Here is a 20482-nt window from a genome sequence, read left to right on the forward strand (position 1 = left end):
CAGGGCTGGATGGCGGTCGTCCTGGACTCTCAGGTGACCCCTAGACGGGCCGCCTGTTTCTTTTTGGTCTGGAAGCCTAGGTCTTTTTGCAAGTTCGGTAACCACGTGAGCAGGGAAAAGGCGCCCAGACACAGGGTTTGAGACTCCGCCGGTTGTGTGCGCGCCCGTGGGGGCGAGTGGCCACGTGCGCGCGCGGGTACCTCTGCCCGTTGGAGGGGGGGCCTTTGTTCGCACCGCGCCAATTGGTGTCCGTGCCACGCCCCACCCCGCGGACTCCGGGAGCCAGAGGGGCGCGCGCGCGCCGGCCCGCGAGGTTGGGGAGGCCTGGCCACGCCGCGCTGCGGTGACCGGCAGTGACCCCGCCCGGGGCGCCCTCGGCAGGGGTCAACGACCGCCGCGCCGCCCGGCCCATCACCCTATCGCTTAGCAACGCCCACTCGTGCGCAGCCATTGGGCCGGCGCGCACGCCCCCGGCCCCCGATTGGCCGCGGCGACGAGAGGGTCCCGCCCACCCCCACCCCCATCCCCCCGGCCCGGTTCCGCGCGGCCAGATCCGGGGCCCGTCCGTCCTTCCGTCCTCTCGGGGGTCCGGCCGGCCCCGAACGTGCCCCCACGATGACCCCACAGTGGCCCAAGCACATCCCCGCCCAACTTCACCCGCGCGGCGCGCACACGTGGCCCCCGCGGCCCGAGGACGGGGGGCGGCCCCGGGAGGGGGGCGGGGGCCTGCCGCGGGCTCAATCCCCTGCGCTTGCGCGTGCGCCGCCGGCGGTTCCGCGCCACGGGCCCGGGGGGCGGGGCACGGAAGCCGGGGGCGGGGGTGATGCGGAGCCCCCCGTGGCGCCCCCCGGGCGCCGGGTCCCCCAGCCCTGCGCGCCCCCGCGCCAGGTCCCGGCGGCGCGGCGGCGCGCCGCATCACCCCACTGGCGGCGGCGCGCCGGGTCCCGGGGCGCAGCCCCGACGCTCATTGGCCTGGGCGGCGCAGCCAAGCTGTCAGCCCATGTGGCGTGTCCGCGCGGGGACGGCCGCGGTTAAATAGAGTCGGCGCCGGCCTAGAGGGAGCCAGAGAGACGGCAGCGGCCCGGCTTCCCCTCCGCCGCCGCGCTCCATCCTCGCGCCCCGCCGCCCGCTCCGCCCGCCACCCGCGCCCAGACCAGGTATGAGCGGCACGGCCGGGCTCGGGGCCCGGGGGACGCCCGAGGGGAGAGGTCGGCCGACCAGGTCGCGGGCTCCGAGTCCGAGTCCCCGGCCTGGGTGATCGGGGCGCCGGCTTCGGGCGCCCGGAGGCCCGGCGGGGCAGGTGGGCGATGGCGAGGGGCGCACGCCCGGGCGCCGCGAACAGCCATTTTGGCTGCGGGCTGGGCCACGCGGGCTTGGCCGCCGACCCGTTCCGCCCGCGGCATCCCCCGCGCCCGGTGCCGGAGGGACGCGGCCCAGCGCGATCCAGGACTCCGGGAGCACGGCGGGGGTGGGGGGGGCACCAGTCTCCATCACGTGGGCGCCGCGCGGAACCCCGAAGTTCTGGAGGGCGGGCTGGCGGTGGCGGCGGGGCGAGGTCGGCGCCGCGGGGTCTCCAGCCCCTGCCCGGGCCGCGCCGGACTCGGCGTGAATAGCAAGTAGGGAGAACAGCGGGCGCGCTCAGGGGGAAGCTGCCGCCCGGGCGCTGGAGCCTCCGGGCCGCCAAAGGGCTCTTTATTCAGCGCCGGGGGTGGGGGCTCCCTCCCGGCCGGGACTCGGGGCCGCCGCGCCGCCCAAGGAAGACGCTGCTTTCGGCTCACGCGCCCTTGCTCAGAGGGACCCGGAGACCCGGGAGGGCGGCGGGCTGCCGTGCCTGCCGCTCATTAGTGCCACGAGGCCTTCGGGCCTTGGCGGAAGTTGCCGGAGTAACCCTGGCCTTGCACCCTTCTTCAGGGGCTGTCCAGGGGCCCCGTTCCTGGACCCCTAAGCCCAGGGTGGCCTGGGCTTTCTCTGCAGGGGGGGCCTCGGGGACCTTAGTCCGGATGGCCAGGCAGGCTGTGTGGAGTTAGGCCAGCAGTGTCCCTTTGCCTCCTCACCTGCACAGGTGTGCGGGCCTGGGCAGCACTTGCAGGCCAGAACCAGGAACGATTCTGCCTGCTGGAGGGGCTAGACTGGCTGGGTGGGCCCAGCTCTGGGCAGGGGCCGTCTTTTCCCCAGAGCCCTTCCAGGTTTAGGTGCAGTTTGAGGGCTGCCCTGAGTGACAGTCGGCCCCTGCCCCCAGCATGGAGAGCGGCCTGGGATGCACTGGAGTGCAGGGCCCACTGGTTAGAGTGGGTCGGCGTTCCCCCACTGCCATATCTCCTTTCCTCAAATCTCGGTACCCTTTCTTTTTTGTTTGCTTAATTCACCGGGTTAGCTCTTAACAGATCGAGTGCCCAGCGGTCTGGTCTTAGGAGGAGTTCGGCCCTTCTGGGATGGCCTTGCCTGCTGCCCTCTGTGAGGCCCTCTCCCAGGAGCACCCCAGCGGCAGGTTGCAGAGGTCGCAGGGACTGTTGGGGTCCAGATATGAGGCAGCAGGGCCATGGGGGGGGGGGTCACCCCAGGCCAGGGCCCCAGAAGTGCCAGGCCAGTGCCAAAGGCCAGAGGGTCCAGTCGTCCCAGTGAAAAGTAGGGGCTGGCTGGACCAGTGTGGACTCCCCCATGCACCTGAGGCGTCTGTCCTGGCCAGCCCAGGGCGCAGGAGCTGGCCTCCTGGATCTTGGTCTCACCGCTCACAAACCCGTAGGTGGTGCTGTGGGGTTAGAAAGCCAGGGGAGAGGCTGCAGCCTGGTGGTCTGGCAGCCGGATATGACCAGCGCCAGGCCCCCACATTACTCCCCCTGCACAGAGCAGCCATGGAGGACGTTGTGATTGCTGGCATGTCCGGGAAGCTGCCCGAGTCAGAGAACATGGAGGAGTTCTGGGCCAACCTCATCGGCGGCGTGGACATGGTGACAGACGATGACAGGAGGTGGAAGGCAGGTGAGCGGGTGGTCCTGAGGCTCCCCTCCCACGTGGACGCCCCTCTCCTGTGCTTGCTGTGGGTGCAGCCTCCCGGCTGCCCGGAGCAGACCAGCTCCAGCCTGAGTCCCAGTCCTAACTGCAGAGCCTTGCTGCCCGGAGGGGCCTCGGAGCCGGGGACTGGGAGGCCGGGGGCCAACCCGGGCGTGCGTCCGCCCATGTCATAGTCAAGCCAGGTGATCTGCTGGGGGAGCAGAGCCGGGGTGAGGCCAGGCGGGCAGGTGCTTCTGGCCCCGCCACCCACTACTCTGTCCCTGCCGGCCCACGAGTCCCGGGCCGTCAGATAAGACACCAGCTCTCTTGGGAAGCTGGTCTGACTCCCTCCCGCCCAGTAGGATTTTTTGCAGAGCGGCTCTACCTGATCTACGGGATGTGAGTCAGCACGGTAGAGCCTGGCCCGATCTCAGCAGCCAGGCAACGGCAGGCCACGCAGAGAGGGTTTCCAGCTAGGACAGCGGTGGGTTGGGGGAGGCACCGTCCCCACTGTGCCCTGCTCTGAGGCCCGCCCAGTGGGTCCCCTTCTCAGAGCACGGCTGGGGTCTTAGTCGGCCACGTGGTGCCAGTGGCACCCCAGGCCCAGCAGCACTAGGCCCTGCTTCTGGGGCTGCTGCCTGGTCCCCCTGGAGAGCTTGCGGCCTCCCCATCACAGCAGGGACTTTGCTGTCGGTCACTCGGGGCCCACAGCCCTCCACCTGCCTCTGTCTGCAGGACTCTACGGCCTGCCCAAGCGTACCGGCAAGCTAAAGGACCTGTCCAAGTTCGATGCCTCCTTCTTCGGGGTCCACCCAAAGCAGGCTCACACGATGGACCCCCAGCTGCGCTTGCTACTGGAGGTCACCTACGAGGCCATCCTGGATGGAGGTGGGTCCTCGGGAGGCCGCTGGCCAACTGTGGCCACCTCAGGGCCGGGGGCCGGTCTCTGCAGTCCCCGCTCCCCCAGAAGACACGACAGCGTTACCCTTTCTCGCTTCTAAAAGCAACCCGTGCTCAGGGTAGAAGTGTCACAAAGCGCAGAAATCCAGGCAGAAGCAGAAGCCACCGTGGCTCTCCTGGGCCCTGGTCCAGGGCCAATGGTCTTGGGAGGCGTAGGCCTGTTAGCAGGTCGGGGGTTTCACAACTGCACACCAAGGTGTCCCTGACATGCCCAGGTGGCCCAGTTTCCTCCCTCCCCAACGTACAGCTGATCTCGGGGCCCCGGTGGAGTGCCAGGCAGGGCAGGAGGCGGGATGCTGCCCCCAGGACTCCCACTCTCCACTCCTCTCTCTGGGCCGTGTCTGGCCTTGGACGGGTACCTCAAGGCAGCTGTCCTTTGTCACGGGGAGCACACCTGTCCCTGCCGCCCCAGGGGCATGGAGAGGAGGCCAGCCATGTGGGTGTGGTGCCTCGGCAGGTGGGGGTGGGGGCCAGTCCTGGCCTTTCGGCTCTCTCACCCTGCAGCAGGTGCCGGCCGGGCCCGGGGCCCGACCTGCACACAGCACCTTGAGGCGAAGGACGGGCAGAGGCTTCCCACTGCCCGGACCCCACCCAGAGACCTTGGACGCCATTCCCCAGGGGCTGGCCAGGGTCCCTCCCTCCTTTCCCAGCCTGGACACTTAGCCTTTGTCTTCCTCTGTCTCCTTATCTCAGCCCGTCCTAGAGTAGGCTGCCCTTGGTGCTTGGGTGCTCATTGGTCATCGGGGCTTGCCAGACCCTGCTGGTGACACCAGGGGCCAGGGGAGTATCCTGGGGACAATGCTGCCTTCTGTCCTTACCTCCAGCTGTCTCTGGCCTCTGCCTAACCCCAGAGCCTGGAGCCCCATCTGTCCCTTGGGCCCCTGGTTCCTCGTGACCCACTTATCTGTCCTCAGCCCTACCTGGGCCGGCTGTCCTGCTCAGGCCCCTCCAGAGTTAGGCTGAGATGAGGTCCCCCCCACACCCAAGCCAGAGAGGCCAAGAGGTGAGGCCTCGCCCCTGGAGTGGGTGCGGGCTGGGTGCTCTCTAGCAGGCCTGGCTGCCAGGCTCTACCATTGTCTCCTGCAGGCATCAACCCGGCTACCCTGCGAGGGACACACACAGGCGTCTGGGTGGGCGTGAGTGGCTCGGAGGCCTCAGAGGCTCTGAGCCGAGACCCCGAGACTCTCCTGGGCTACAGCATGGTGGGCTGCCAGCGGGCTATGATGGCCAACCGTCTCTCCTTCTTCTTTGATTTTAAAGGTGGGTCCCCACCCGGCCCCTCCCGGCCTCTGGCTCCCCCCAGGAAGGGGGACTGGGGCGAGTGGTGGGGGGCGCCCTGTTAGAGCCTCTCGCTTGCAGGGCCCAGCATCGCTCTGGACACAGCCTGCTCCTCCAGCCTGCTGGCCCTTCAGAACGCCTACCAGGCCATCCGCAGGGGAGAGTGCCCCGCAGCCATCGTGGGCGGCCTCAACATCCTGCTCAAGCCCAACACCTCCGTGCAGTTCATGAAGCTCGGCATGCTGAGCCCCGACGGAACCTGCAAGGCCTTCGACGAGTCCGGTGAGCTGCGGGCGGGGGGTGAGGGGGCCGCCGGACGGTGCTCGCACCCCGGCTCCCATCTGACGCCAGCTCGCCCAGCTCCGCCCCGAGCTCCCGGCCTCGGGGGCCTGGCGCCAACACAGGTGTCCTCTGCCCTCAGGGGACGGCTACTGCCGTGCGGAGGCCGTGGTGGCCGTCCTGCTGACCAAGAAGTCCCTGGCCCGGCGTGTGTATGCCACCATCCTCAACGCCGGCACCAACACGGACGGCTGCAAGGAGCAAGGTGGGTGCGGCTGGGGGCCCGAGGGGCCAGGCCAGCCCACCGCAGGCGGTCGGCGGCTGGGGACTGAGGCCTGGCTCTTCCCGCAGGTGTGACCTTCCCCTCCGGGGAGGCGCAAGAACAGCTCATCCGCTCGCTGTACGAGCCGGCTGGGTTGAGCCCAGAGTCCCTCGAGTATATCGAAGCCCACGGCACAGGGACCAAGGTGAGAGCCACATCCACGCCTCGGTCCTAAGAGGCGCCTAGGTGGGGTCCACGCCTCGCTCCTAAGAGGCACCCAGGTGGGGTCCTGACCTTCCCTTTTGTCCTCTGCAGGTGGGGGACCCCCAGGAGCTGAACGGCATCGCCCAAGTCCTGTGTTCCTCCCGCCAGGAGCCCCTGCTGATCGGGTCCACCAAGTCGAACATGGGGCACCCGGAGCCCGCTTCAGGGCTCGCGGCTCTGGCCAAGGTGGGTGGGCTGGTCTGGAGCCATCCCGCGTGCCAGGCAAGGCTGTGCCGTGGGGTGCCGGCCATCGAGGCCCGGACAGCAGGGCACGAGTATAGGACAGGTCTTTACCCTGGCTCCCTGTGGGTCAGACCCTCAGCTAGGTGAAGTGGCTGGGACGCCCCCAGACAGGTGCCCCATCCTTCACCCCCCCCTCCTCCCCCCGCCGCCGCCGCCGCCGGTCCCACAGCCTCCTCACCAGCCAGTGGGGGCTGGGTGGTCTGTGGGGAGACCAAGCAGTGGTAGTTTCCGGGTATGGTGGGGGCTTCCTGACGCTCTCAGCTCCTTCGGGCTGACACAGGAATCTGTTTGTAGTTCCTGCAAGGATCGGGACTAGGGGTGAGGCCTGGGAGGGACCTTTGTGTCCAGGTCCCCTAGCCCATCAGCCTGGAGGGTCAGTGGGGCCCCAGGTGAAGGCACAAGGCCCAGAGAGGAGAAGGGGCGTGTGGTTAGGTCACCGGGTCCCTGTGCCCACGGCAGGGTGAATGTGGGGGGCAGGGCCTGTAGTGTGGTCTCAGGAGGGGGAACCCCTGCCCCAGGTAGGGAGTGTGAGGTCAGCCGCCCCACCAACTCCGAGCCACCCACAGGTGCTGCTGTCCCTGGAGCATGGGCTCTGGGCCCCCAACCTGCACTTCCGGAGCCCGAACACCGAGATCCCCGCGCTCCAGGACGGACGGCTGCAGGTGGTGCAGCAGCCCCTGCCCGTCCGCGGAGGCAACGTGTGTATCAATTCGTTCGGCTTCGGCGGCTCCAACGTGCACGTCATTCTCCAGCCCAATCTGCGGCTGCCCTTGGCCCCCACCCGGCACGCCTCTCTGCCCCGTCTGCTGCGGGCCAGCGGACGCACCCCGGAGGCCGTGCACTGCCTGCTGGAGCAAGGCCACCGGCACAGCCAGGACCTGGCCTTCGTGAGCATGCTCAATGACATCGCGGCCATCCCCCCCACCGCCATGCCCTTCCGGGGCTACACCGTGCTGGGTGGCAAGGGCGGCAGCCAGGAGGTACAGCAGGTGGCCGCTGGCAAGCGTCCGCTCTGGTTCATCTGCTCGGGTGAGGACCCTGCTCCCCAGGCCCTCCCCGGCGGGTGCGCGGGTGGTCAGGGCTGCGCGGCCCCCACCCCTGACGCCTCTCGCTGGAACAGGGATGGGCGCACAGTGGTGCGGGATGGGATTGAGCCTCATGCGCCTGGGCAGCTTCCGGGACTCCATCCTGCGCTCCGACGAGGCCGTGAAGCCCTTGGGACTGCAGGTGTCTGAGCTGCTGCTGAGCACAGACGAGGCCACCTTTGATGACATCGTCCACGCCTTCGTGAGCCTCACCGCCATCCAGGTGCACCTGCGGGGCCTGGGGGCCGGTGGGCAGGACGAGAAACCGTGGGGAGGGGAGCGGGCACCGGGCTTGACAAGGCTGCTGTGACCGTGCACGTGGCCAGCCTGGTGTCCCCAGGACTGGCATGATGTGTTGTGTTCCACACCCCCCCCCCAACCCCACCCCCAGATCGCCCTCATAGACCTGCTGAACTCCATGGGTCTGCGGCCCGACGGAATCATCGGGCACTCCCTGGGTGAGGTGGCCTGCGGCTACGCAGATGGCTGCCTTTCTCAGGAGGAGGCCGTCCTCGCCGCCTACTGGAGGGGCCAGTGCATCAAGGAGACCAACATCCCACCGGGGACCATGGCGGCCGTCGGTGGGTGTCCCCGCACGGTCCCCCATCCCGTGTGGCCCACAGCCTTAAGGGTGTCCAGGGAGGTCTGTCTTCCTAGCACTCCTGGTACTCACGCTGGGCAGAGGCGGGGTCCTGGGGGGGCCGCACTGGCCGCCGTCCTCAGAGCAGAGTGACAGACCCCAGCACCCTTTCAGGACCCGCCGTAGTGGCCTCCCACGCCCCCTGGCCTTGACATCTAGCACGTTTACTGAGGCGCGTTTGTAAATGCTGGTGCTGTTTCCACGCGCCTGAGCTGAAGCCAGGTGGGGACAGCTCTCCCCTCGTATACACACACACACACACACACACACACACACACACACACACACACGAAGCCCCAGGGTTGTCGGGATGGTTGGTCCTGGCTCTCCTCCGCCGGCATCTATTCCTGGAGGCTTCAGGGGAAGGGGCGGATGTGATCATGCCTCGGGCAGGCTGGGCTGTGATGCCTCGGGCAGGCTGGGAGGGACACCTCAGAGAGCCACCGCCCTAAAGAGCTGGCAGGAGAGGTGTTAGGAGCCCAGACCTAACTCCCAGGCCCGCTCCTGGCCTGTGGGGCACCAGGGAGGACACCTTCCCCTGAGATCAAACACAGCAGGAGTGAGAGCGGCCCATAAAGGCACCGCTCCGCGGCTGTCATTACCATACCCCTGTCATTAGGGCCCGCCCTGGGCAGTGTCTTGCTCTCGGGCAGGGCCCCCTGGCTCCCCGCAGCTGCCCCCTGAGGCCATCCCTGCCCACAGGCTTGTCCTGGGAGGAGTGTAAGCAGCGCTGCCCCCCTGGTGTCGTGCCCGCCTGCCACAATTCTGAGGACACAGTGACCATCTCGGGACCGCAGGTGGGGCCTAGGAGGCGAGGCTTGTCCCCAAGTCCCTGCTCCGTCCCTCAGGCGCCCTGGGGGGACGGCCCAGATCCACTCGTCCAGCCCCCTGACATCTCCGTCCCTAGGCCGAGGTGGCTGCATTCGTGGCGGAGCTGAAGCAGGAGGGTGTGTTTGCCAAGGAGGTGCGGACGGGCGGCATGGCCTTCCACTCCTACTTCATGGACTCCATCGCCCCCACATTGCTTCAGGCCCTCAAGAAGGTGGGCTGGCCACCCTTGGGCTCCCCGGAGGCGGGGGCTCCCGGAGGCAGGGCAGCAGAGGCCTGACCCACGTCCTGTGCACAGGTGATCCGGGAGCCGCGGCCCCGCTCGGCACGCTGGCTCAGTACCTCCATCCCCGAGGCCCAGTGGCAGGGCAGCCTGGCCCGCACGTTCTCGGCGGAGTATAACGTCAACAATCTGGTGAGCCCCGTGCTGTTCCAGGAGGCGCTGTGGCACGTGCCCGGGGACGCCGTGGTGTTGGAGATCGCTCCCCACGCCCTGCTGCAGGTGCGCGCTGGTGGGAACCGGGGTGAGGGCAGCAGTCTTGGCGCGTTGGGGCCAGCGGCCAAGAGAAGCCGATGGTCTGGGCCCGGGGGCAGGGGGACCCAGTCAGGAAGGCCAAGCCTGTCTGCCGGGCCCGGGGGTCAGCGGGGGACCGAGTCAGGAAGGCCAAGCCCGTCTGCTCTCCCAGGCCGTCCTCAAGAGAGGCCTGAAGTCCAGCTGTACCATCATCCCTCTGATGAAGAAGGACCAAAGAGACAACCTGGAGTTCTTCCTCAGCAACGTGGGCAAGTTGCATCTGCTGGGGTGAGTCGGCCGCCCCTGCTGGGGGACCGGGGGTCTGGGCGGGGGTGCGTCCATTCCAGGCTTGTCCCCCATAACGAGGTGTGTTAACCAGGCCGCAGAGTGAGGTCTTCCCCGGGAAGTGGGCTGGCAGGTGCTGAGCCCTCGCCCTACCCTGGCCTTGCCCCGGGTCTTCTGAGAGACGGCTGGCCGTGGGTAGGACAAGGTAGCCCCAGGCAAGGCCACCTGGCCTGGGCGAGCCCCTCAAACCTTTGCCCCACCCACAGCTTCGATGTCAACCCCAATGGCCTGCTTCCACCCGTGGAGTTCCCGGTGCCCCGGGGCACTCCTCTCATCTCCCCTCACATCAAGTGGGACCACAGTCAGACCTGGGACGTCCCCACCGCCAAGGACTTCCCCAGCGGCTCCAGTGGCTCCTCTGCCTCCACCGTCTGCAACATCAGTGAGTCGGGGCTGAGGGGGGGCGGGGGGGGGGGGCGAGGGTGCTCCCTCCTGGGCACCGGCACTAAAGCCCGGCCCATGCAGGCATCAGCCCTGAATCCCCTGACCACTACCTGGTGGACCACTGCATCGACGGCCGCGTCCTCTTCCCCGCCACCGGCTACCTGTGCCTGGTCTGGAAGACTCTGGCACGGACCTTGAGTCAAAACATGGAACAAGTACCCGTGGTGTTTGAGGACGTGACACTGCACCAGGCTACTGTCCTACCCAAGACCGGTGAGACGGGCTGGCCGCCAGGGCCGGGGTGGGAGGGCTGGCCGCTGACCCCCGCCGCTGATCTCCCGCCTTGCCATCCCTAGGGACCGTGCCCTTGGAAGTGCGGCTCCTACAGGCTTCCCGTACCTTCGAGGTGTCTGAGAACGGCAACCTGATAGTGAGCGGTGAGCAGATGGTGCCTGGCCCGGCTGCAGGGTCTCCACTGGGCTTGGCCTCCGAGGGGACCCTTGGCTGCCAGCTCCACTCCACCCGCCCACAGGCTCTCCTGTCCCCCACCTGTAGGGAAGGTTTACCAGTGGGAGGACCCCGACACCAAGCTGTTCGACAGCCGGGACGGCCTGGACACCACGGACCCCACAGCTACGTTCCACCTGAGCCAGAGGGACGTGTACAAAGAGTTGAGGCTGCGTGGCTATGACTACGGCCCTCACTTTCAAGGCATCCTCGAGGCCAACCTCGAAGGTAGGGTGCCAGATCCCCCCTCGACACTCCAGGAATGGGCCCCAGGGCCACCTCCCTTAGGGCCGGACCAAGCCTGACCTGCCACCCGGCCTCCAGGTGCCCAAGCCGCGTGGAGAGAGGGCTGTTCTGGGTGTGAGGGGCCACCAAGGGCGCCTGGGTCAAGGCATGCGGGGGAGAGGGTGCCGTGAGCCTGAGGCCTGCCCAGCCAAACTGACGGCCCCTCTCCACAGGCAACGCGGGCCGGCTGCTGTGGAAGAACAACTGGGTGACGTTCCTGGACGCCATGCTGCAGACATCCATCCTGGGCCTGGCCCAGTGCGGCCTGCGTCTGCCCACCCGCATCACCTCTGTCCGCATCGACCCCGCCACCCACCAGCGCAGGGTGTACTCGCTGCAGGGCGAGGCCCAAGGTAGCCCCGCGCCCCAGTGCCCGCACCCCTGTGTCCCTGCACTGGGCACTGCCCGTGCTCACTCAGCCTTTCTCTGCAGCGGTCAACGTGGTGGTGAACAGTTGTCTGAACAGCACGGTGGCCGGCGGCGTCCTCATCTCGGGCCTCCACGCCTCGATGGCCCCACGGCGGCAGCAGGAGCAGTTTGCGCCCATCCTGGAGAAGTTCTGTTTCACGCCGCACACGGAGGAGGGGCTCCTGGCTGGAGACACGGCCCTGCAGGAGGGGCTGCAGCTGTGCAGGGGTGAGGCCCAGCCCCCCACCGGGACCCCGCCGTTGCTTGCAACCTGCTGCTCCCCAGGGGCCTCGACTTGCCTCCTCGAGAGGCTCCCGGACTTCAGGGAGAGCACAGGGAGCCAGGATGGATTCGGGCCACCCCCACCCCAGCCGCCTGGGTGTGATGCCCACGGTGGGGCCCGGCCCCACAGCCCACCCACTGTGGAGTGCTCGCACCCATGCAGATAGCTGGGGGGTGGTTGGTGGGCTGGGTGCAGCTGGGGAGGTCAGGGTCCCGAGGCCACTCTCTGTGGGGCTCACACCTCTATGGGGAGCACGGCCCCCTTGAACCCCTCGGGAGGCTACTAGCTCCTAGCCCTAGAGGGCCGGACTGCCCAGGCAGTGGGCATTTGCTGTGGGGGCGGGGGGAGGGGGCTCGGGGAACACTGGCCCAGCTGAGACCCCTGTCCGGTGCCCGTCCCTCCCCAGGGCTGGCACGGGCGCTGCAGACCAAGGTGGCCCAGCAGGGGCTGAAGATGGCGGTGTCTGGGCTGGACGGGGCCCAGGCCCCCCAGGAGCCTCCAAAGCAAGGCCTGCCCCGGCTGCTGGCGGCCGCCTGCCAGCTGCAGCTCAACGGGGGCCTCCAGCTGGAGCTGGGCCAGCTGCTGGCCCAACAGAGGCCCCTGCTGCAGGACGACCCCCTGCTCAGCGGCCTCCTCGCTTCCCCGGCGCTCAAAGCCTGCGTGGACACCGCCCTGGAGAACATGCCCAGCCTCAAGATGAAGGTCGTGGAGGTGGGTGCCCGTCCGGACAGCCCAGCATAACGTGTGCGGGCCCAGGCTGGGCAGACCAGACCAGTCCGCGAGCTCGCCCGGTCAGAGGCCGTGCTGCCCTTCCGTCCTTTGCCGTCCTGCCCCGAGCGCCGAGCAGCGGGCTCGGAGAGGGGATTCCGTGGGCGCCGCAGACGGGGCTGACGCTAGCCGGCGGTCTCCTGGGCCAGGTCGGCGGGTGGGCCCTTCTGGCAGACGTCGCCGGCCTGCGTCGGGACGCCTGCCTGGTGGCGGCCGATCCAGGAAGCTGTCCCCGCCTCCAGGTGCTGGCTGGCGATGGCCACCTGTATTCTCACATCCCGGCGCTGCTTAACACCCAGCCCATGCTGCAGCTGGAGTACACGGCCACTGACCGCCACCCTCAGGCCCTGGAGGCCGTGCAGGCCAAGCTGCAGCAGCACGGCATAGCCCAGGGCCATTGGGACCCTGCAGACCCCGCCCCTGGCAGCCTGGGCTCAGCTGATCTCCTCCTGTGTAACTGTGCGGTGGCCAGCCTCGGTGACCCGGCCACGGCCGTTGGCAACATGGGGGCCGCTCTCAAGGAGGGCGGCTTCCTGCTGCTGCACGCTCTGCTCAAAGGACACCCCCTTGGAGAGACGGTCGCCTTCCTCACCTGCCCCGAGCCGCGGCGAGGCCAGCAGAGCCTCCTAAGCCAGGTGCAGGGGTGGGGCGGGGCCGGGAGGCCGGGGGGTGGGGCCGGGGGGCGGGGCAAGCACTGACTGCTCCCCCCACGTGCAGGACGAGTGGGAGAGTCTGTTTGCCGGGGCGTCCCTGCACCTGGTGGCCCTGAAGAGGTCCTTCTACGGCTCTGTGCTCTTCCTGTGCCGTCGGCCGGTCCTACAGGACAGCCCTGTCTTCCTGCCTGTGGAGGACCCCAGTTTCCAGTGGGTGAACTCCCTGAAGGTCAGTCTCGGCTGGGCCCCCCAGCACCATGTGCCTGGGCCTGGGGACCCTCCTGGAGGCCAACCCCTCTGTCATCCTGCAGAACATTTTGGCCGACTCCTCCCAGCAGCCCGTGTGGCTAACAGCCACCAGCTGCCCCGACTCAGGCGTCGTGGGCTTGGTGAACTGTCTCCGCAGAGAGCCTGGCGGGCACCGGATTCGGTGAGGGACTCGACACGGCTGCACGCCTTCTGCCCTCCTTCACCTTCCTGGTGCCCCCCCCCCCAACCCCACCCCACGCAGCCTTGTCTCACCTGTGCGGCTGCCCACAGGTGCATCCTGGTGTCCAACCTCAGCAGCACGTCCCGCACCCCCAGTTTGGACCCCGGCTCCTCGGAGCTGCAGAAGGTGCTACGGGGGGACCTCGTGATGAATGTCTACCGAGACGGGGCCTGGGGGGCCTTCCGCCATTTCCCCCTGGAGCGCGGTGAGTCTCCCCCCTCCCCCCCCCCCCCCGGCCCCTTGCCTTGTAGGGGGGGGGGGGGGGGTGGCTGAGGAGGATGGGGGGCTGGAGACCCTGCCTGGGAAGCCCCCGTGGCAGCCCCGCCTCCTGTCACCCCCAGGCCTGCCAGAGGAGCAGACCGAGCACGCCTTCGTGAACGTCCTCACGCGGGGGGACCTCTCCTCCATCCGCTGGGTCTGCTCCCCTCTGCGTCACACCCAGCTCACCGGCCCCGGCATCCAGCTCTGTGCCGTCCACTATGCCTCCCTCAACTTCAGAGATATCATGCTGGCCACGGGCAAGCTGTCCCCTGACGCCATCCCAGGTACGGGCCGGGTACCACGGCACAGCCAGGCCCAAATCTCCAGGTCAGCACCCGGGAGGAAGAGGGCTCCTTGCCCCGCCAGCGCTCAGCGACCTGAAGGCCACTCGGGCCTGAGCTTGTACCCTGGGCTCCCCTAGGGAGACGCATGGCTCACCCCCCACCGTCTGTCCCCAGGGAAGTGGGCCCTCCGCAACTGTTTGCTGGGCATGGAGTTCTCTGGCCGAGACGCCAGCGGCAAGCGTGTCATGGGGCTGGTGCCCGCTGAAGGCCTGGCTACCTCCGTCCTGCTCTCTCAGGACTTCCTGTGGGAGGTGCCCTCCAGCTGGTGAGTCTGTGGGGCTGCGAGTCCAGGGCCCCACGGCCACGGCTGAGGCTGTCCTGAGCTGACCCCTTGCGCCGTGCCCGCAGGACCCTAGAGGAGGCGGCTTCGGTGCCTGTGGTCTACACCACCGCCTACTACTCGCTGGTGGTGCGGGGGCGCGTGCAGCCCGGGGAGACGGTGCTCATCCACTCAGGCTCGGGCGGCGTGGGCCAGGCCGCCATCGCCATCGCCCTCAGCCTGGGCTGCCGCGTCTTCACTACCGTGGGTAGGTCCGCCGGCCCTCCAGGGAGCCCGGGGCTGCCCACCCCCCACCCCCGCCCCCCCCGCCCCAGCCCTGCAGGCTGGCTCACCGGGACACGCCTCTGCCCGCCAGGGTCAGCCGAGAAGCGGGCGTACCTCCAGGCCAGGTTCCCCCAGCTCGACGACACCAGCTTCGCCAACTCCCGGGACACGTCCTTTGAACAGCACGTGCTGCGGCACACAGCAGGGAAGGGTGAGTGGCTCGAGGGCCTCCGGGGGCGTCCTCGGCACGTCCCTCTGTGTTCTCTGCCCACACCCCTGCCTTCTCCTCTCCCCTTCCTCACCGGCCCAGGCAGCGACCAGGGCCTGGCCCTGCGGACCTGGGCCAGGTGTGATAGTGAGGACCCCTCTTCCCCCCGCCCCCAAGGTGTGGACCTGGTCCTGAATTCTCTGGCAGAAGAAAAGCTACAGGCCAGCGTGCGGTGCCTGGCCCAGCACGGCCGGTTCCTGGAAATCGGCAAATTCGACCTTTCGAACAACCACCTGCTGGGTGAGGCGAGCAATGGACAGGGCGGGCGGGCGGGCAGGTGGCAAGAGGCCAGCGGGGGGAGGGGGTGCGGGGTCCACAGGGTAGGCTGTGGGCCGTGAGCCCTCCCGTCCATCCGCCCAGGCATGGCCGTCTTCCTGAAGAACGTGACCTTCCACGGGGTCCTGCTGGATTCGCTCATGGACGAAGGCGGGAACAGCTGGCAGGAGGTGGCTGCGCTGCTGAAGGCGGGCATCCGGGACGGCGTGGTGCAGCCCCTCAAGTGCACCGTGTTCCCCAAGGACCGGGTGGAGGACGCCTTCCGCTACATGGCCCAAGGGAAACACATCGGCAAAGTGGTCATCCAGGTGAGGAGGGGGCCCGGCTCCCCCGGCTCCCCCCGCTCCCCCCGCTCCCCCCGCTCCCCCCGCTCCCCCCGCTCCAGCCCCAGGGGCAGCGCTCGAGCACGGCTGCTGCTCGGACTGCAGGTGCGCAGGGAGGAGCCGGAGGCGGTGCTGCGGGAGACGGGTCCCACCCTGATGGCCGCCGTGTCCAGGACCTACTGCCCGGCCCACAAGAGCTATGTCATCACGGGGGGCCTGGGCGGCTTCGGCCTGGAGCTGGCCCAGTGGCTTGTGCTGCGAGGGGCCCGGAAACTCGTGCTGACCTCTCGCTCTGGGATCCGCACAGGTGAGCAGGCCTGGGGCTGCAGGGGGCACCCGGTCAGCTCGGCCCTTGTGTGCTCTCCGGGTTAGGACCCCCGGTTGGCCCGACCCCACCGCCCTGTGTCCCACAGGCTACCAGGCCAAGCAGGTCCGTGAGTGGAGGCGCCAGGGCATACAGGTCCTGGTGTCCACCAGCAACGCCAGCTCGCTGGATGGGGCCCAGAGCCTCATCGATGAGGCCACGCGGCTGGGGCCCGTGGGAGGCGTCTTTAACCTGGCCGTGGTGAGTGTGATTCTGAAGGGGCCGGAGCCGGCCCCCCAGGGAAGGTTCTCCCAGGCCGAGCCTCCAAAGCCGTGAGGTCGGGGCAGGTGCTGAGGGTCCCTCGTCCCCAGGTCCTGAGAGACGCCATGCTGGAGAACCAAACCCCTGAGCTCTTTCAGGACGTCAACAGGCCCAAGTACAGCGGCACCGTGAACCTGGACAGGTGAGGCGGACGAGCCCCCGTCCCGTCACCATCCCCCGACACGGCCTTCCCACGGCCGCCCGGGGACCAGGCCACAGGCCTCCGTGGGGGCTTAGGGAAGCGGAAGCAGACGGGCAGGTGGGGACCCTTGGGCGCGTCGGCAGGTGGGCTGGGCCAGCCAGCAGGGTGTGACTCGAGCGCCCACAGGGTGACCCGAACTGCGTGCCCCGAGCTGGACTACTTTGTGGCCTTCTCCTCCGTGAGCTGCGGGCGCGGCAACGCCGGCCAGACCAACTATGGCTTCGCCAACTCCACCATGGAGCGCGTGTGTGAGAAGCGCCAGCACGACGGCCTCCCGGGTGAGCCCGTCCACTCCTCGCCCAGCAGCCCCCACCTGCCGCTGCCCCCCCTCGGGCCCACATTCACCCCGGCCCCCCTGGCCCTGTCCCGTAGGCCTCGCCATTCAGTGGGGCGCCATCGGTGACGTGGGCATCATCCTGGAGTCCATGGGCTCCAACGATACGGTCATCGGCGGGACGCTGCCGCAGCGGATTGCCTCCTGCTTGGAGGTGCTGGACCTCTTCCTGAACCAGCCCCACCCCGTCCTGAGCAGCTTTGTGCTGGCCGAGAAGAAGGCCACTGCCCACAATGACAGCAGTGGCCGGCAGGACCCGATGGAGGCCGTGGCCCACATCCTGGGTGAGGGAGACGCCTTTCCACACTGGCAGACGCTCTGCTCCCCCGTGCCTCAGTTTCCCCGGCTTTAAGAGAGGCCCTGCCTTTTCGCCAAGGGAGGGACGGGCACCAGGGGTCCGCACAGAGCCGGGTGGGGGTTGCATGCCAACCGCAGTGACGCGGCCCTCGCTCCGGAGACCTGGCCCCTGAGGCGTCCGGCCCCGCTCCCCATCCCGAATTGCCAACCGAGCGCCTGTCCCCAGGCATCCGAGACTTGGCCACCGTCAACCTGGACAGCTCGCTGGCAGACCTGGGTCTGGACTCGCTCATGGGCGTGGAGGTGCGCCAGATGTTGGAGCGCGAGCATGACCTGGTGATGTCCATGCGGGACATCCGGCAGCTCACGCTCCGGAAGTTGCAGGAGCTTTCCTCGAAGGCTGGCACAGCCAATGGTGCGTGACCGCAGGGAGAGCAGCTGGAGGAAGGGGAAGGCCCCTGGGCCACCGTGGCCCGTGCTCCTCTTACGGGGTCTGGGGTGCACGTGCCTTGAGTGGCACCAGGGCCCTTCGGTGCCATCGGCCCATGGGCAGGTCAGGTTCGTCCATCTGGCCCCTTCCTGAGAGCCCTCAGTGGGGCCTAGTGCCGCCCACCCCCCACCCCAGTCCCGTAGCCTGGGTCAGCTGTGGGGGGGGGGGGCGGGGGGGTGTTCACACGCCGGGGGACCTGTGTGCCCCTGGCCCTCCTTGACATCCGCCCCTCCTCGCAGAGCTGGCAGCCCCCGCACCCAAGGAGGACACCCCTGCCGGCCAGCAGGCCCAGCTGAACCTCAGCACCCTGCTGGTGAACCCCGAGGGCCCGACCTTGACACGGCTCAACTCGGTGCAGAGCTCTGAGCGCCCCCTGTTCCTGGTGCACCCCATCGAGGGCTCCATCACTGTGTTCCACAGCCTGGCGTCCAAGCTCAGCATCCCCACCTACGGCCTACAGTGCACTCGAGGTGCGACCCGGCCAGCCGGGCTGTCTCCAGCCCCTGATGACGCGGGATGGCGTGCCTGTCCCCGCCCCTGCTCCCCGGGGGAGGCCCCCCCTGCCCACGGCTGAGCCTCCTTCTGCCCCACAGCCGCGCCCCTGGACAGCATCCAGAGTCTGGCCGCCTACTACATCGAGTGCGTCAGGCAGGTGCAGCCGGAAGGGCCCTACCGCATCGCCGGCTATTCCTACGGGGCCTGCGTGGCCTTCGAGATGTGCTCGCAGCTGCAGGCCGCGCAGCAGGGCCCCACCCCCGCGCACAACAGCCTCTTCTTGTTCGACGGTTCGCACGCCTATGTGCTGGCCTACACGCAGGTGAGGGTCCCGGTGGGGGCGGCGGACTCCCGACCCCACCCCCAGGGTCCCGGCCCGGCCAGCGGCTCCAGCAGCCCCTCTTTCCCCGCAGAGCTACCGCGCGAAGCTGACCCCTGGCTGTGAGGCCGAGGCCGAGGCCGAGGCCATGTGCTTCTTCCTGCAGCAGTTCACCGACATGGAACACAACAGGGTGGGTCCCGGGAGCCGGCGGGGGGGGGGGGGGGGGGGGTTGTCGGCAGCCCAGAAGCCCACCCTCCCCCACAGCACAGTCTCCGGGCCCCGGCCCCGGCCCCGGCCCCGGCCCCGGGCAGCATGTGGCTCAGAGACCCTTCCCGCAGGTGCTGGAGGCGCTGCTGCCCCTCGAGGGCCTGGAGGAGCGCGTGGCGGCCACCGTGGACTTGATCACGCGCAGCCACGCGGGCCTGGACCCCCGCGAGCTGAGCTTCGCGGCGCGCTCCTTCTACCACAAGCTGCGCGCGGCCGAGCAGTACACCCCCCGGGCCACCTACCACGGCAACGTGACGCTGCTGCGCGCCAAGACGGGCAGCGTGTACGGCGAGGGCCTGGGCGCCGACTACAACCTGTCCCAGGTGTGCGACGGCAAGGTGTCCGTGCACGTGATCGAGGGGGACCACCGCACGCTGCTGGAGGGCAGCGGCCTGGAGACTATCCTCAGCATCATCCACAGCTCCCTGGCCGAGCCGCGCGTCAGCGTCCGGGAGGGCTAAGCGCCCCGGGGCCCAGGGAGGGTCCTGCGGGTGGGACCGCCTGGCCCAGACCCCTGCCCACGGCCCGCCTCTCCTCCCCGCGCGACCGCGGGCCTGGGGCGGTGGGCGGATGGGGGGCTGCGCCGCCGACTCGGAGACCTGCCTCGGTCTGTGAAGAGTCGGCCTGGCCGCCGGCCGAGCAGAGCCTTGTGCGCCGCGCGGGGCCTGCCACACAGGCCTGATCCTCGGTTCTCCGTTTGATTCTCCTATTTATTGCGTCGCCCGGGAAACGCCAGGGCCTCGTCCACCCTGCGCAGGCCGGCGGCGCGGGAGCCCCAGCCCCGGGGCCCCCATGATGCAGGGGCCTGCGGAAGGGGGCAGCCCCGGGGACACCCGCCCTGTGTTCGTCTGTGTTCGTTTTTCAAAAACATGATTCAAATTGCTGCTGGAATTCTGGAATTTACTGTAACCGTCAGTGTAAAGAACCATGTCTGGATCCTGTTCGGTTTTTACACCAACCTGGTACAAGCTGCTGTCCCACAGAGTCCCCCCCACCCCCCCACCCCAATTAAACCCACGTGAGTTCCAGCCTCCAGTCACCCTTTCTTCCCTCCTCTGACAGCTGCTGTGGGGCCAATACCGTCCCCCCCACGTCCCTGGGGTCCAGAGGGGATGCCCCCATGGTCCCCGTAGCCCCCTGCCCACAGGACCGTGCCTATGCGTGCTCGGAGACAGGGACAGCACCAGGCTGCAGAAAGGCTGGACACCGCCTGCAGGGCTGGGGCGGGCGGGGCTTCGCCAGAGAAACAGAACCGGCAGGAGAGTCTTGTCTGCTATCGTTGGGGGCGTTCAAAGATCAGCCGGGGCAATTTTTGGATTGTTCCTGGGCTTCTTGTCAGAATTCCTTATTCCTCAGGGAAACCTTGGGATTGTTCTCCAGGGTTTCAGCTCATTTGAGGTGGCTTATCTCCGTTACTGAGAATAACCTTTACTTGAATTCAGTTGGTCATAGGTATGAGTCTCCTCACCTTCCCAGCGGCACCTAGCGTTGGCGTAACTGGCCAAGCTGAACGAGAGACTGATCAGTTTAGGCGAAGGTACGGACGCTGGATCAGAGGGTATTGGAGGGGCAGGGAGGTCCCCTGAGCATCTGAATCCCAAGAGCTAAGGGGTGAGGTGGACACCAGTGGGTTTGTGGGCAGAGCGTTCTGGGCCGACTGGCGGAGATGAGCACAGAGAGCTGGCACCTACGATCAGGAAGCCAGGGCACAGAGGCTCGGGCCCAACTCTAGGTTTCAAAAAGGATCTGTGGAACCCAGAAACAGACCGGGGGCCCTACCGTGTTCCTCAGAGAGCTCAATATAGATAGGATTCCCGTGAGCCAACAAATCCACTCTGAGGTACGTACCCCCAAAGAATTCTAAACAGGCTCAAACATGCATGTATATCGCTGTTCACAGCAGCATCACGGACAGTGGCCAACACATGGACACAAGCCAAGTGTCCACCAACAGAAAAACGGATGTA

The 20482-nt window shown here is 68.2% G+C and overlaps 1 protein-coding gene across 3 annotated transcripts; it reads left to right on the forward strand.

Annotated features, from left to right (window-relative positions):
- The first annotated feature begins 970 nt into the window (after positions 1 to 970).
- FASN (fatty acid synthase) lies at positions 971 to 19406 on the forward strand. Of its 3 annotated transcripts, none has more exons than XM_049635420.1 (42): positions 971 to 1157; positions 2846 to 2979; positions 3727 to 3879; positions 5038 to 5211; positions 5311 to 5511; positions 5651 to 5773; positions 5860 to 5975; positions 6086 to 6220; positions 6844 to 7306; positions 7398 to 7585; positions 7754 to 7943; positions 8705 to 8799; positions 8910 to 9044; positions 9129 to 9332; positions 9517 to 9632; positions 9896 to 10071; positions 10155 to 10346; positions 10430 to 10510; positions 10629 to 10808; positions 11039 to 11218; positions 11298 to 11501; positions 11963 to 12267; positions 12567 to 12959; positions 13042 to 13206; positions 13289 to 13407; positions 13518 to 13672; positions 13809 to 14012; positions 14187 to 14337; positions 14421 to 14599; positions 14708 to 14827; positions 15002 to 15124; positions 15245 to 15468; positions 15589 to 15790; positions 15897 to 16048; positions 16159 to 16250; positions 16437 to 16588; positions 16683 to 16928; positions 17168 to 17356; positions 17671 to 17901; positions 18025 to 18248; positions 18340 to 18438; positions 18587 to 19406. In XM_049635420.1, the coding sequence occupies exons 2-42, from the start codon at positions 2853 to 2855 to the stop codon at positions 18974 to 18976; spliced, it is 7548 nt and encodes a 2515-aa protein (XP_049491377.1). In that variant the 5' UTR covers positions 971 to 1157; positions 2846 to 2852; the 3' UTR covers positions 18977 to 19406. The 3 variants fall into 3 exon arrangements, with proteins under 3 accessions (XP_049491377.1, XP_049491378.1, XP_049491376.1); XM_049635421.1 differs by having other exon boundaries at positions 2851 to 2979; XM_049635419.1 differs by lacking the exon at positions 971 to 1157 and having other exon boundaries at positions 1165 to 2979.
- The last annotated feature ends 1076 nt before the right edge of the window (positions 19407 to 20482 follow it).

This window comes from Panthera uncia, chromosome E1 (assembly GCF_023721935.1).
Source record: "Panthera uncia isolate 11264 chromosome E1, Puncia_PCG_1.0, whole genome shotgun sequence".
NCBI classification, from domain to species: Eukaryota; Metazoa; Chordata; class Mammalia; order Carnivora; family Felidae; genus Panthera; species Panthera uncia.